Source organism: Ranitomeya variabilis, chromosome 7, assembly GCF_051348905.1.
Source record: "Ranitomeya variabilis isolate aRanVar5 chromosome 7, aRanVar5.hap1, whole genome shotgun sequence".
Lineage (NCBI taxonomy): Eukaryota > Metazoa > Chordata > Amphibia > Anura > Dendrobatidae > Ranitomeya > Ranitomeya variabilis.
In genome coordinates this window covers 204,234,034-204,247,855 of record NC_135238.1, presented here as the reverse complement: position 1 = coordinate 204,247,855, position 13,822 = coordinate 204,234,034, and the positions used below count along the sequence as shown (strand labels likewise).

The 13,822-nt window shown below is 41.4% G+C and overlaps 1 protein-coding gene across 2 annotated transcripts in view; it reads left to right on the top strand.

Annotated features, from left to right (window-relative positions):
* Positions 1-12,272, top strand: part of HAT1 (histone acetyltransferase 1) — a 44,757-nt gene extending 32,485 nt beyond the window's left edge. For both annotated transcript variants that reach the window (XM_077272704.1, XM_077272705.1), the window contains exons 9-11: positions 7,915-8,066; positions 9,463-9,579; positions 11,530-12,272. In XM_077272704.1, the coding sequence (XP_077128819.1) occupies positions 7,915-8,066; positions 9,463-9,579; positions 11,530-11,697 (437 nt within the window). In that variant the 3' untranslated portion in view covers positions 11,698-12,272. The remainder of the gene's footprint in view (positions 1-7,914; positions 8,067-9,462; positions 9,580-11,529) is intronic.
* Positions 12,273-13,822: the final 1,550 nt, after the last annotated feature.

Below are 13,822 nucleotides of genomic sequence, written 5' to 3'. Positions count from 1 at the left end.
CCCCTCTACCTAACGCAATATGATGGCCAGCGGCACCCCCTCTATACACAGTATGATGGCCAGTGCCACAGCCGCCCCATCCCCTCTACATAATGCAATATGATGGCCAGCGGCACCCCCTCTATACACAGTATGATGGCCAGTGCCACAGCCGCCCCATCCCGTCTACATACGGAATATGATGGCCAGCGGCACCCCCTCTATACACAGTATGATGGCCAGTGCCACAGCCGCCCCATCCCCTCTACATAACGCAATATGATGGCCAGCGGCACCCCCTCTATACACAGTATGATGGCCAGTGCCACAGCCGCCCCATCCCGTCTACATACGGAATATGATGGCCATCGGCACCTCCTCTGTACACAGTTTGATGACTGGTTCCACAGCCGCCCCATCCCCCTCCATATTCACAATATGATGGCCACCACCACCCCCCTCTGTATGTTGTATGATGGTCGGCGCCACAGCCGCCCCATCCCTTCTACATATGCAATATGGCCACCGGCACCCCCTCTGTACATAGTTTGATGGCTGGTTCCACAGCCACCCCATCCCCCTCCATATTCACAATATGATGGCCACCGGCTGGATGTGAGGTCTGTGTGTCCCTCTGGTAATACAGGTTGGATGTGAGGTCTGTGTGTCCCTCTGGTAATACAGGCTGGATGTGAGGTCTGTGTGTCCCTCTGGTAATACAGGCTGGATGTGAGGTCTGTGTGTCCCTCTGGTAATACAGGCTGGATGTGAGGTCTGTGTGTCTCTCTGGTAATACAGGCTGGATGTGAGGTGTGTGTGTCCCTCTGGTAATACAGGCTGGATGTGAGGTCTGTGTGTCCCTCTGGTAATGTAGGCTGGATGTGAGGTGTGTGTGTCCCTCTGGCAACACAGGCTGGATGTGAGGTCTGTGTGTCCCTCTGGTAATACAGGCTGGATGTGAGGTGTGTGTGTCCCTCTGGTAATACAGGCTGGATGTGAGGTCTGTGTGTCTCTCTGGTAATACAGGCTGGATGTGAGGTGTGTGTGTCCCTCTGGTAATACAGGCTGGATGTGAGGTCTGTGTGTCCCTCTGGTAATGTAGGCTGGATGTGAGGTCTGTGTGTCCCTCTGGCAACACAGGCTGGATGTGAGGTCTGTGTGTCCCTCTGGTAATACAGGCTGGATGTGAGGTCTGTGTGTCCCTCTGGTAATACAGGCTGGATGTGAGGTCTGTGTGTCCCTCTGGTAATACAGGCTGGATGTGAGGTCTGTGTGTCCCGCTGGTAGTACAGGCTGGATGTGAGGTCTGTGTGTCCCTCTGGTAATACAGGCTGGATGTGAGGTCTGTGTCCCTCTGGTAATACAGGCTGGATGTGAGGTATGTGTGTCCCTCTTTTAATACAGGCTGGATGTGAGGTGTGTGTGTGTCCCTCTGGTAATACAGGCTGGATGTGAGGTCTGTGTGTCCCTCTGGTAATACAGGCTGGATGTGAGGTCTGTGTGTCCCTCTGGTAATACAGGCCGGATGTGAGGTGTGTGTGTCCCTCTGGTAATACAGGCTGGATGTGAGGTCTGTGTGTCCCTCTGGTAGTACAGGCTGGATGTGAGGTGTGTGTGTCCCTCTGGCAGTACAGGCTGGATGTGAGGTCTGTGTGTCCCTCTGGCAATACAGGCTGGATGTGAGGTCTGTGTGTCCCTCTGGTAATATAGGCTGGATGTGAGGTCTGTGTGTATCCAGGGTGCTGATCTGGCTTTAATTTCCTGAAGAAAAAAAAAAAAAGAAACCAAAAACCCCTAAAATCTGTTGTGTTACTGAAGAAGCGAGGAATACACCCTCGATCATTGGTGGTTCGGCTGGTGGATGCTGCTTACTTTGTTTTCAGTAATTATTGATTTATCAAGATGAAAACTTGCCCTAAATACTTTGTGTATTGGTGAATATATTTTAACACCGAAGAGAAGGTTATTTTCATTTCTTCGGAAACACCTGCCTGTCTTTCCCTTGCCCCCTTCTCCTCAGACCTCCCACCCCCAACCATACAATTCGTGTCCGCTCTTCGAGTTCCTCCCTTTCCCTTTTATATAACGAGGTCTGTGTTGAGCGTCGTGGTATGACTGTGTGCTTCACTATACTTTACAGTGGGCAGTGCCCGGGCTCCTTGCACCTTGGCCCGTCAGCTGTAAGTGTAGGGTGGGAGAACATGAAAGAAAACACTTTGCCGATCTGCTTTGTTGCAGAGGTAGATTTTTTTTTTCAGGCGATTAACATGCATGAGCTATTTTTATGCACATTTTAAGTGCTACTTAAGTGTTTATTACATATTTTTTTCTGTGTGCCCAAACGGGGGTGATTGCTTGAATCTGAAAATGTAAGCTCTGAATGTGTAGATTTATACATGTATGGGATTTTTTTTTATTTTACTGTATAACCATTTTTTGTCCATCATTAACGGAGGAGTGCGTTCCTGTATGACTAACATTTATTCCAAGGAATGGTAGAAAACCAGAAAGTACTTATCACTGTACCGGAGTCAGAAAACAAAGTACCGCAGAAAAGGCGTAAATGCAATATTGAAGCTAAACAGAAATATTCTGCATACATACAGTGCCGATACTTATTTATTATGTATGGATGTGTATATAAGTAAAGGAATGCTAAGCACGCAGATAGCGCATCTTGTACCGGACATGTTTGATGAGATTTTCCTTCTCTTCACTTTAAATGTGGTTGCCATATGTTGAGGATCTGCATCCCCATGTTCTGGCGATTTCTGGATAGAGTATAAACTTTTTTTTCTTTTCCCCCCTCTCTGTTTATGGTGTAATGTCTTGATTTCCCTCTTAAACTGACATACACTATTAAGTAGATTCTCAAACTATATATATATATATATATATATATATATATATGAGAGAGATAGATAGATAGATAGATATATAGATAGATATATAGAGCTATACATATATATAGATATATATAGAGAGAGAGATATGGTTTTTTAAAAAAAATACCTATAACTTGGATGGTAACAAATGTCAGAATGTAAAGCTTAAAATAATAAATCTTTTCATATGTGGGGGAAAAAGACGTACGCACACGTGCACCCTCACACCTACTTGCTCTGACTTAAATAAGGACTCGCGTTCCTTTTTGGTCCCATTACCACTGGTGTATAAATTTAAGCCCCACCAGCGTGGTCCTGTAATAGGATGTCACCGGTGTAATAAATGGAAACATATTATGTACATATGAATAATCACTTCTGTACCTGGCGTCTGATAGACGAGTCTGGGTTTCGTGCCTGCGAGGAGAACGTTGCCCACATGACTGCAGTGTGCCTACTGGAAATTTTGGAGGAAGAATAATAATCCTACAGTGTTGTGCTTAAGGGATCGGACTCTGCTCCTTGAGGTGCTTTCACTTAGCGTCTAGTACAGGCTCGGTGACCCCGTTGAGGCATACATACAAACTTCCCCCCAAAAACTGGTTTTGGACGCATGTATAGGCTATAGTGAAGAAGACAGAGCGAGCGTGGAGGTGGAGACTCGGACGCAGTCTACTACGTCTATGTCCGCCTCCAGTAGGCGTACACTCTTGCAAATCATGCACGACAGAGTGCACATACACACTGCCTGCACCATTCCAGTCTATGGCCCCGTCTGAGCATATGTCCAAATCCTGTTTTTGGGGGACGGGGTAAAAAGGAAGCACACTAAATGTGATGTGAAGGAACCCTTAGTTCCATTTGAAGGAAATCTTAATTCTTCAGCACAAGACAATTGTAGCTTCCAACTTTTGTATGAACAGTTTTGGGAAGGCCCTTTTTCTTTCCCCCATGACTGTGCCCCAGTGCACAAGGTCCATAAAGTCATGGTTGGGGGCGTTTCAGTGTGGAAGAACTTGAAAGTCCACACAGAGCCCGGACCTCAATCCCATCACACTTTTTGGCATCATCTAGCCCGAAGACTGAGTTGGGTTTCTCCTCCAACATCCGTGTCTGACCTCAATAAATGCTCTTTTGAATGAAGGGGCTCCTCCAGACTCTTGGCCCATTCACGCGACTGTATTTTTGGTCTGAATGCTGTCCATGGCAAAAAAAAAGGAGCAATGTTTTTCAATGGGGTACTGCAGATGTGAATTTTCACTGACCGGTAGCGTGAGAAAAGAATCGTAGCGTGCACTAGTTTCTTCAGTAAATCAGATGGCGCCCATTCCAGCCTATGGGTGCTTGCGAGAATGTCATACAGAATACTAGAGTTAAGCAAAAATGCAAGGCCCTGATCAGTCAGTGATTTGTGGCTGCTGGACCAGAGTCTTGAGGATCACCTCCTCTCTGCTGGTAGCCCCGACTCAACGACATGTCTGCGCCATGATACAATGATGTTACATCAAACCTAGTAATCAGAAGAGGCATTGAGGGATGCTGTAAGGTAGGAGTAGGTTCGCAGGACTCTAACACTGACTACCGACGAGGCCTCGGAGTTCTGCAAATGGTTTTAGCTCCATGATTGTGTTTTTAGGGATTGCTATAAACCACGCTTTGAAGCGCTCAGGTCCATGGACTGTTGACCCATTATGGAATACCAGATGTAGGTTATGGCCGAGTGGTACTTTTTTTTGTTATATTGAATTTTGTACAGCGCATTTTAAAACATCGAATATAATTTCTGTGATTTTTTTTTTTTGCATTCATTTTTTTTATATTACATTTTTAATAATCTGAGTGAAATTCTCCAAAAACATTAGTTGTTAAATTTTCTTTTGTTTTGCCATCTTTCCATGATCAGGTTCATTATGAAGGTTTGCCTTAATGGTTCAAGCGCTGAACTCCTCATTGCCCGGTCTACGGTTTACGAGCCGGTAGTTCTGCCATTGGTTGAATACTTTGGCAGGAAAACGGCGCAGGGTTCTCTCAACAATTAAATCTTTTTGTTTCCCTCCCTTTGACACGCTGGGTCGTTATGTGCTTACAGTACAATGGAGTGGCTAATGACTATGGATAATGGTAGCCAGGCTGGTTTTCCCAGGCAGCTGCTTCCATGCCTGGGATTAAAAAGCCTCCTTACACAGCTACTTATTAATAGTAATGTGTAACATTTCTCTGTCCCTCTATCTACATCACCGTCTCTGGTTAGATTCAGTCCTCCTTAAATTCAGATAAAATTGACAAAATTAAATTACTTGCCTTGTGATAAATTAAAATATTCAGTAATATTGTGCTTTGTTTAACGATCCAGTAATATTTTATATAGAGGGCGATATTTTGTGAGAATTTAAATTAATTAAAAATAGTGAGCTACCAACATTGTGTGAATAAATAATGCAGAAAAAATATATATAAATTCTAAAACTTTTCATTTATTTTATTAAATTTAGAATTAAAGCGAACCTGTCAGCACTTTTTTGTGTGTGTAATACATAGTATTGCATATGTGCAGTGATATGGCTGTGTAGGCTGCAGTCCTCCAACTAAAATTATACCTTTTTTTGGAGGGACCCGATGTGACAGCCATGAGAAATCTAGTGTGGAAGCCATATGCAAATCAGGCTGCAAGTGCACTGGAGGCGTGTCCATTTCAAGTGTATTGACACTCCCCCAGTGCACTTTCACCCTGCTTTGCATATGGCGCATAGATTTGTCATGGCTGGCACATCAGATCTTAAAAATAAATAACTAAATACTAATTTCTCTTGGAGGACAGCCACCTACACTGCCGTACCACTACACACTACATCCTTATATTAATGTTTTGGCTGGTTCCCTTCTAAGGGATTCTCATGCTCCGGTGTGGCCTGTTTGGGGGGCTGTTTACGGGTTGTTATTTTTTTGTTTGTTTGTTTGTTTTTTAGTGCTTTAGCATCATTGTCATTATTGTGGCTTAAATGATAGGTCACCGAACCTTCAGTGAATCTGCCTCCTATATATTAAATACTGTTCTTGCGCATTTAATAGTGAGTTATTTAACCCCTTTCTGACCTCGGACGGGATAGTACGTCCGAGGTCAGAAGCCCCTCTTTGATGCGGGCTCCGGCGGTGAGAATCGCGATCTGCCCGCGCCTATTAACTAGTTAAATGCCGCTGTCAAACGCAGACAGCGGCATTTAACTACCGCATCCGGCCGGGGGGCCGGAAATGACGTCATCGCCGACCCCCGTCACATGATCGGAGCTTGGCGATGCTTCAGTATTGTAACCATAGAGGTCCTTGAGACCTCTATGGTTACAGATCCCCGGCAGCTGTGAGCGCCACCCTGTGGTCGGTGCTCACAGCACACCTGATTTTCTGCTACATAGCAGCGAACAGCAGATCGCTGCTATGTAGCAGAGGCGATCGCGCTGTGCCTGCTTCTAGTCTCCCATGGAGGCTATTGAAGCATGGCAAAAGTAAAAAAAAAAAAAAAAAAAAAGGTAAAAAAATGTGAAAAAAATAAAAAAAAATATAAAAGTTTAAATCACCCCCCTTTCACCCCAATCAAGATAAATCAATAAAAAAAATTCAAACCTACACATATTTGGTATCGCCGCGTTCAGAATCGCCCGATCTATGAATACAAAAAAAGCATTAACCTGATCGCTAAACAGTGTAGCGAGAAAAAAATTTGAAACCCCAGAATTAAGTTTTTTTTGTCGCCGCGACATTGCATTAAAATGCAATAACGGGCGATCAAGTCGTTCAAAAGTACAACTCGTCCCGCAAAAAAATAAGCCCTCACATGGCCAAATTGACGGAAAAATAAAAAAGTTATGGCTCTGGGAAGGAGGTGAGTGAAAAACGAACACGGAAAAACGAAAAATCCCAAGGTCATGAAGGGGTTAAAGAAAAAGAAAAAAAAACTCCGGCAAAATAGTAGGTTGCACATGTGCAGTAACATCAATCATTTGCTGATAGACGCTGCTGCAGATGCGTTGCCTCTGGTGCCATTTTGTTTGAGCAAAAAAAAAAAAATTGCTCTAGCTAAATGGCAGCAGCGCATTTCCAGTAGCATATGTCTGCAAGTGATAGATGCTACTGCTCATGCGCCGGAGTCATTTTGCTGGAGTTTAACATTTTTTTTTTTTTTTTTTTGCAAAGACCACACTGTTAACTGCACAAGATTAGTATTTAAAATAGAGGGCAGGTCAGTGAAGGATTGGTGACCTGTCATTTAACCCACAAGGATGACCAAGGCCAGAGAGCATCACAAAGCCCCACCTATCGCCCCGCCTACTGCCCCACCAATAGCCCCGCCCCAGAGCACGAGGATCTCGTTAACTGAAAATATAGATTAAATAACAACCACAAGACCGATTTAATCAGCCCTGGTATCATTGTAATCAGTATAACAGCGCCGACCTGACACTGTCTGTAGGTTACTGTGCACAGTCAGCTGACAGGTTGCCTTTAAATTTATTTGGTCACACCCCTTCTTCCACTCACCACCTGAATTTCCTGCCAAACTAAAGGTTAACTTCCATGCTTCCGAATGGTGTTTTTTTTTTTCTTTTAAACTCCTATGGTTAACTTGTTCATTATTATTATTATTATTATTATTATTATTATTATTATTATTATTATTATTATTTTGCGGTACATAACTGTTACTACTGTTTGGTTTACAATTTACGCAGGTGCGTTATACCCTTGCTTATTTGTGTATTCTCTTGATATATATTATATTCACATGCTCGCTACTTTCCTAATAAAAAGTGATGTGCTATATCACCAGTACAGGGGAACACAGCAGTTACTGCTTTCTTTTCAGAAAGTGGTTTTGAAAATTGAAAGTGGAAGTTTTGCTGTGGACCCTGGTACAGGTTGATTGTGTTACTATGGAACACGCCAATGGGTGACATGAACAGAAGATGTCGTCTTGCTTTAAAAATTGTCGTATGTACTATGTAGCATCTGTGTAAAATATAAAAGCAATAAAGCCGTCACCTTTCCCTCCTTCTAGCTGAAGATCCATCTGAGAACTTTGTCAGGCTCCGAGATTTCGTTCTCTCTAAACTTTGCCAAAATCTGCCATGCTTCTCTCCCGAGAAACTCCTTGAAGGGTTCAGTAAAGAGATGGTGACAGAAGCTCAGCAGAAACTCAAGATAAATAAGGTATCTGAACTCCACCGCCGGCCACGATGACTGTACACGACATCACTCTTTACAGTGACAGGCTGGGGACTCGCACAAATTCCACTACAAGAACACTACATACACTATTCCATATGATCATCTGGGCTTCATGGGAATTCAGTCTCCTTTCATGAAGTTTCAACAGTAGTGGGAAAGCGATGAACTTTCCGCTCTGGTCTGAATGTAAGGAATACCCTAAAAATATACATTATTCACATTGCCTTAAATGGACAGCAATACGCAGTACTCTTATAGCTTGTTCCCCAATCTAATGGGGTTGGATTTTAGGGGGCTTCTTTTAGTGGTTGCACTTGTAACTGCTAGGGGGTGTATGTGTGTAGATATATAGACAGTGATATAATTTATACAGTTATATGTGTATGCTGCAAAAACACTTGGTGAAAAATTCCCCCTAACTGTGTGTCTGTGTGTATAAATATATACATCCGACCAGCAATCCAATGGTCAAAAAGTAATAAACTCAAAAAAAGGAAAAGCAGCACAAGATATTTGAAAAAAAGTGGACTTTAATGCCTGAACAGCGTGGCAACGTTTCGGATGTGTTATCCTTTGTCAAGTTTTTTTTCAATTATTTTGTGCTGCTTTTCCTTTTTTTGGGTATATATATATATATATATATATATATATATATATATATATATATATATATATATATATATATATATATATATATATATATATATATATATATATATATATATATATATATATATATATTAGAAAGCGGAACAACACCAGAAAAAATACCTTAAATAGTGCACGCTTCCCTGACCAGCATTCCAATGGCCTTTCAGACAGTAACCAAAAAAGGGAAACAGCACAAAAAGATGTTTAAAAAAAAAAAAAAAAAAAGGACTTTAATGCCCTGTGGCGTGGCAACTTTTCAGATAAAACAAATCCTTTCTCAAGCCATGAAAGAGGATTTGTTTGCCACGCCACAGAGCATTAAAGTCCCTTTTTTTTTTTTTTTTTTTTTTTTTCTTTTACATCTTTTTGTGCTGTTTCCCTTGTTTGTTTACTATATAGATAGATATCAGCTTTCTGCCTATGCACAGCGTACACAGAAATCTGCCAATCAGTGGTGTGGGCGGGGTTATACAGAGCTCAGCGTTTAGAACACTGCTAGATTTGCAGCACATAGCGGGGATTTTACCAAAACTGCAGTAACCCCTAGAGTGACACATCATGGGAGTCAGGATCTCCGTCCCTATATTATGCTGCTGTCAGATGGGTAGAGTAAATACTTGGTGACCGGTTCCCTTCTTAAGTTGACAATTAGTCTTTTTTTTTTTTCTTCTAATCTGTATATTTATTTTTTTTTTGTCCTACTAAAATTTTGCTTCTGTTCTGATAGCAACATGCGAGGCGTGTTTATGAAATTCTTCGGCTTCGTGCAACGGACATGAGTGATTCTGAGAAATCCCGAGCTTACAGACTAGAAATAAAAAAACGACTTGTTGGCCCATATAAGGTACGACTACAGCGTCTATCTTATGTCGTCAAATTACTGACATCTGATACTAATTTGTGCTGTACCAAAAGCTAGGCCTGTGAGCGCAAGCATTTACTGTTGGGACTCAGCCACTCGCTGTAATGGTATGGATACAGTCCAGAAATCGAGAAACAGTTACTGTAGGGTTTGGGGTAATTCTCTTGTTCTTGGGGCTTTGTCTGTAGCCTCATGGCTTCCATTCCTAACAAAGCCATGACCGGCATGACTCTCCTATTTTCCCAGTGATTCTTGCTGGATCTCATTGTACTGGGAATCCATAAAGTTTCTGACTGTTTTTGACAGTATGTATAGCGCTGTATGTTAAGATAATCTTGCAGTCAAAAATTCTGGGACATCAGAGTATTTTTCTGCCTCCTTTTTTGGGTGACTGTAAAGAGGAATAGGAGTAGAGAAGGGTTGAATCTTAACTTTTTTGGTTAAAAGCAAGGAAGACGTATACAGTATGTTTAAGCCTTAAAGGGGTATTCTCATCTCCAAGATCATATCCCAATATGTAGTAGGTGTAATAATAATAAGACTAACAAATACCTCCAATTAGAAATGTAGTATAGTTTTTCTGATTCGCTATCTCTTCTCTCTTGTGCAGGCATTGTTGGACCTTAGGGTATCCATAGTTGCGACCACCAATATAGTGACAGGTAGTTGCTAGTAACCATGGACACCTAAGGCTGTGCAATGAGGATAGAGACATAGTGAATCTGAAGAACTATACTACATTTCTAATTGGAGCTATTTGCTAATATTAATATTACAGTTACTATATATTGGGATAAGATCCTGGAGATGGGAATACCCCTTTAAGCATTACATTTTTTGCATACATCGCTCATTGACTGTAATGTAAAAAAAATATATACCGTCTCTTTGGAAGACAGAATAGCGTCCTCTGTCCTTTAAAATATCTATGCTTCTCTAAAGTTAGTCAAACCATTCTTAAAAGTATCGTACTGGTACTTGGAATCTTGTGCATGGTTTAAGCCAGCCATACACATTAGCTATGGGACAAACGAATCTTTGGTTGATTGCAGTTTCGGCTTGTTCGACTGAGTGCTCCTGTGTTCTCTGTGGGAAAGACATGGCGATGGCTCATCTCTGGGAGAACAAAGAAGTCAAAAACTGGACATACACAATTGAAATCTTCCTTGAGAATCCGTTGTCCGGAGGCCCCCATACACATTAGACTACACTATTAGAAGCCGTCATTAATGTGTATGTGGGGCCTTTTAGAATGGACTCGTAACTTCACATTGTTTTGTTGAGTCATTCAAGCAAAAAATACAATGGGAGAATCAATTTTTCCAAAAGCAAACTACAAACGTAAATTAATCATTGAATACTAATATGCTGCCAAATGCAGATCAGGTGAATATTTTCCTCACATCCAATACGAGGAGCCTGAACTTCAGTTATTTATCAGCCATGTAATAGATGTCCCTGTGTTTTATGGAGGACACAGCAGCTTCTAAAGGGTCAATCAGCCATAGCTGCTTCTAAAGGGTTTTCCTTAGTCTCTCACTACACCTGTACCAGATACATGGAGGAGAAGCTGTGACCACTTTACCTCTTTTGGATGTTTCCTCCTTCTCCTCCTGCTGTTCTAGAACACACAGCAATCCATCTTGCATTGCTTTATATATCACATACATGCATTATGTAGACCGCAATAACAATCTACCCTACATAGTTTTATCTCCCAGCTCAGCGGCAGGAAGACTCAGTCAGTGATAGTAAGGCAGTGTTAATCCCAACATCATCAGCCATAATTCTAAACTAGATAATTTTTTTTTTACTTTTTCTGATGTATAATGTATTGTTTTAATGTTTTTTTTTGTTTTGTTTTTAACAGCAGCTATTTTAGAAATGTTAATTTCTTCTGTGTCTAATCTGAATTTTATTTTTAAATTCTAGAAAAACCAGAGGGAGGTGGCCAAGATGAGAAGATGTTTAAAACCCGAGGAGCTTACCAACCAAATGAATCAGATAGACCTGAAAACTCAACACGAGCAGCTAGAGGAAAGTTACCAGGAGCTGGTGTCCGAGTTCAGGAGGACGGTGGAAAGACTTGCCCAGGCATAAGGCACTTGATAATTGCAAAGAGTTGTACAACCTTCTTAACTTCAGCCGTTTGCAGTGTTTGCCAGTGAATCTCTGAATGAAAAAAACAAAAAAAAACAAATCTGTGTCCATATCTCTTGCGTGTAAATTTTCGGACTTTAACATTTTGAGTTGTATCATCGGTCTGTGATGTATTAATGCTGTTCCTGGAGGCAGCACTTTCACACGCTGCATTAGCAGAAACCCTAAACCCTGGCAAATCGAACTGGTTTATTGCACGAGTTGTATTTGACCTGTATTTTCATTTGTGTGCCTTCATACAAAGGCGGAGGCACAATGTCTGTGGTGAGCTGTAAAAAACAAAAAAAATTAATAAATAATAATTAAAAAAAATGCTATTGCTGCACATCACTTCTATTTCTGTACATAGTCTGATCTCTGCCCCCATGTGTATGACATATAATGCCACTTTGGTTTTTTGTGCATTTCAACTGTTTGTTTATTTTTCTAGAAAACTCAACCTGGTTCTTAATGTCTGTAGTTATTCAGTGGCACTTAACTACTAAAAATAATAAAAAAAAAAGGTGAAAAAAGTTTTTACTGTTCATTTATATATCGGCATGTGTTTTATTTTTCTTGATCGAGTTCTTCCATATTAAAGGCAATCTGGCATGAACAATTTTTGTTTTTAGAAGTAGAATGGGTATAAAGTGATCTTTTAAATATACTTATTTTTAAAGGATTTCATTGGGGGCCCTCACGTATTTTCTGTATAAACTGTGCGTGCAGTGCTCGCTTTTATGGCAGCTGCAATTAATAGGATACCGGTATAATGGATTAATACAATCTGGGGTAATAAAGACCGTGCCTCACCAATGAGTAACAATAACTGGCGAGCTGCATACAGAATCATAACCATGTGTACAAGCTATAGTTTTACTGTCCTACTCTATCTGGGTCTCCCATAGCACAGCAGTGTCATCATGTCATTAAAGGGGTTGTCCCAGATTAGAAAAACATGGCTGCTATGTTTCATAAACAGTGTCACCCCTGACCGTGGGGTGTGTGTGGTATTGTAGTTCTACTCCATTTACTTCAATAGGGCCATGGTCCGTGATGACACTGTTTCTAAAAGAAATCTTTTGCGTTTTTCAACTTCCAATGGTTAGGTCACGCTGCTGACTATGGCACAGGGAAAGTGAAGCTGCAGAAAACTGGAAATTTCAGCCTCCGTTCCTTATTTTTAATTAATTGATCATAAACACAGAAAATCACCATTTTTAAATGTTTGTAACTAAATTTTCATTATGACATTATCAGACAATACATTCCCTTAAAGGGGTTATCCGGGACTTAACAAAAAAACCAAAAATGCTCCTAAGCACGAACAAGCAGGTAATTGCAACTTACCTGCCTACTATGCACAGCGCCGTGCTCCAACGGGTATTCAGCTGCATCTGCTGACGCGACGGGACTTCCAAGGTCATTCCGACCGACAGCCAGATCCCCCAGATAGACAGCAGAGTGATCCCGCTATCAATCAGAATGACCTCGGAACATCCGTCCTGTCTACAGAGCGGAAAAGAAGCCTCCACTCTGTAGATGTGACGTCAGCAGAGGCTTCTGAATGCCCGAGAGGAGCGTATGTAGCCACTCTGCCGGGAAAGAACGGCGCCGTGCACAACAGATGGGCAAGTTATTACTTTTCTTGTTACTGCTTAGATTTGTTTTTGTAAAGTCCACGATATCCTGTTTAACGCTGCACTGACACATCTGTACACTGTCTTTATCTATTTGTCATTGATCCAATGGTTAAGCAAAAGTTTAGATAGTCTACCTACTTCAGTATTTTGTTTTTTAAACGCCACTCTAACTTTTATTTATTTTTATTTTTTTCAAACAATGAAAGTGTTACCAATGGCAACTATTAGAATCGATAAGTGTCACCAATGTTCACTGAACCAAGTTCAATATCTGACTTTAGAGCAATATAATGTAGGTGCATAGAACGAATTGAAAAAAACTAAAGAATCCTACCAATACTCAGTACATGCAACTTCATACACCGCACACAATCAATGCCCGTCACCCCTCCTCCGAAATGTCATTATAGAGGTTGTTCACTACCTTTTCATTGATGACCTAT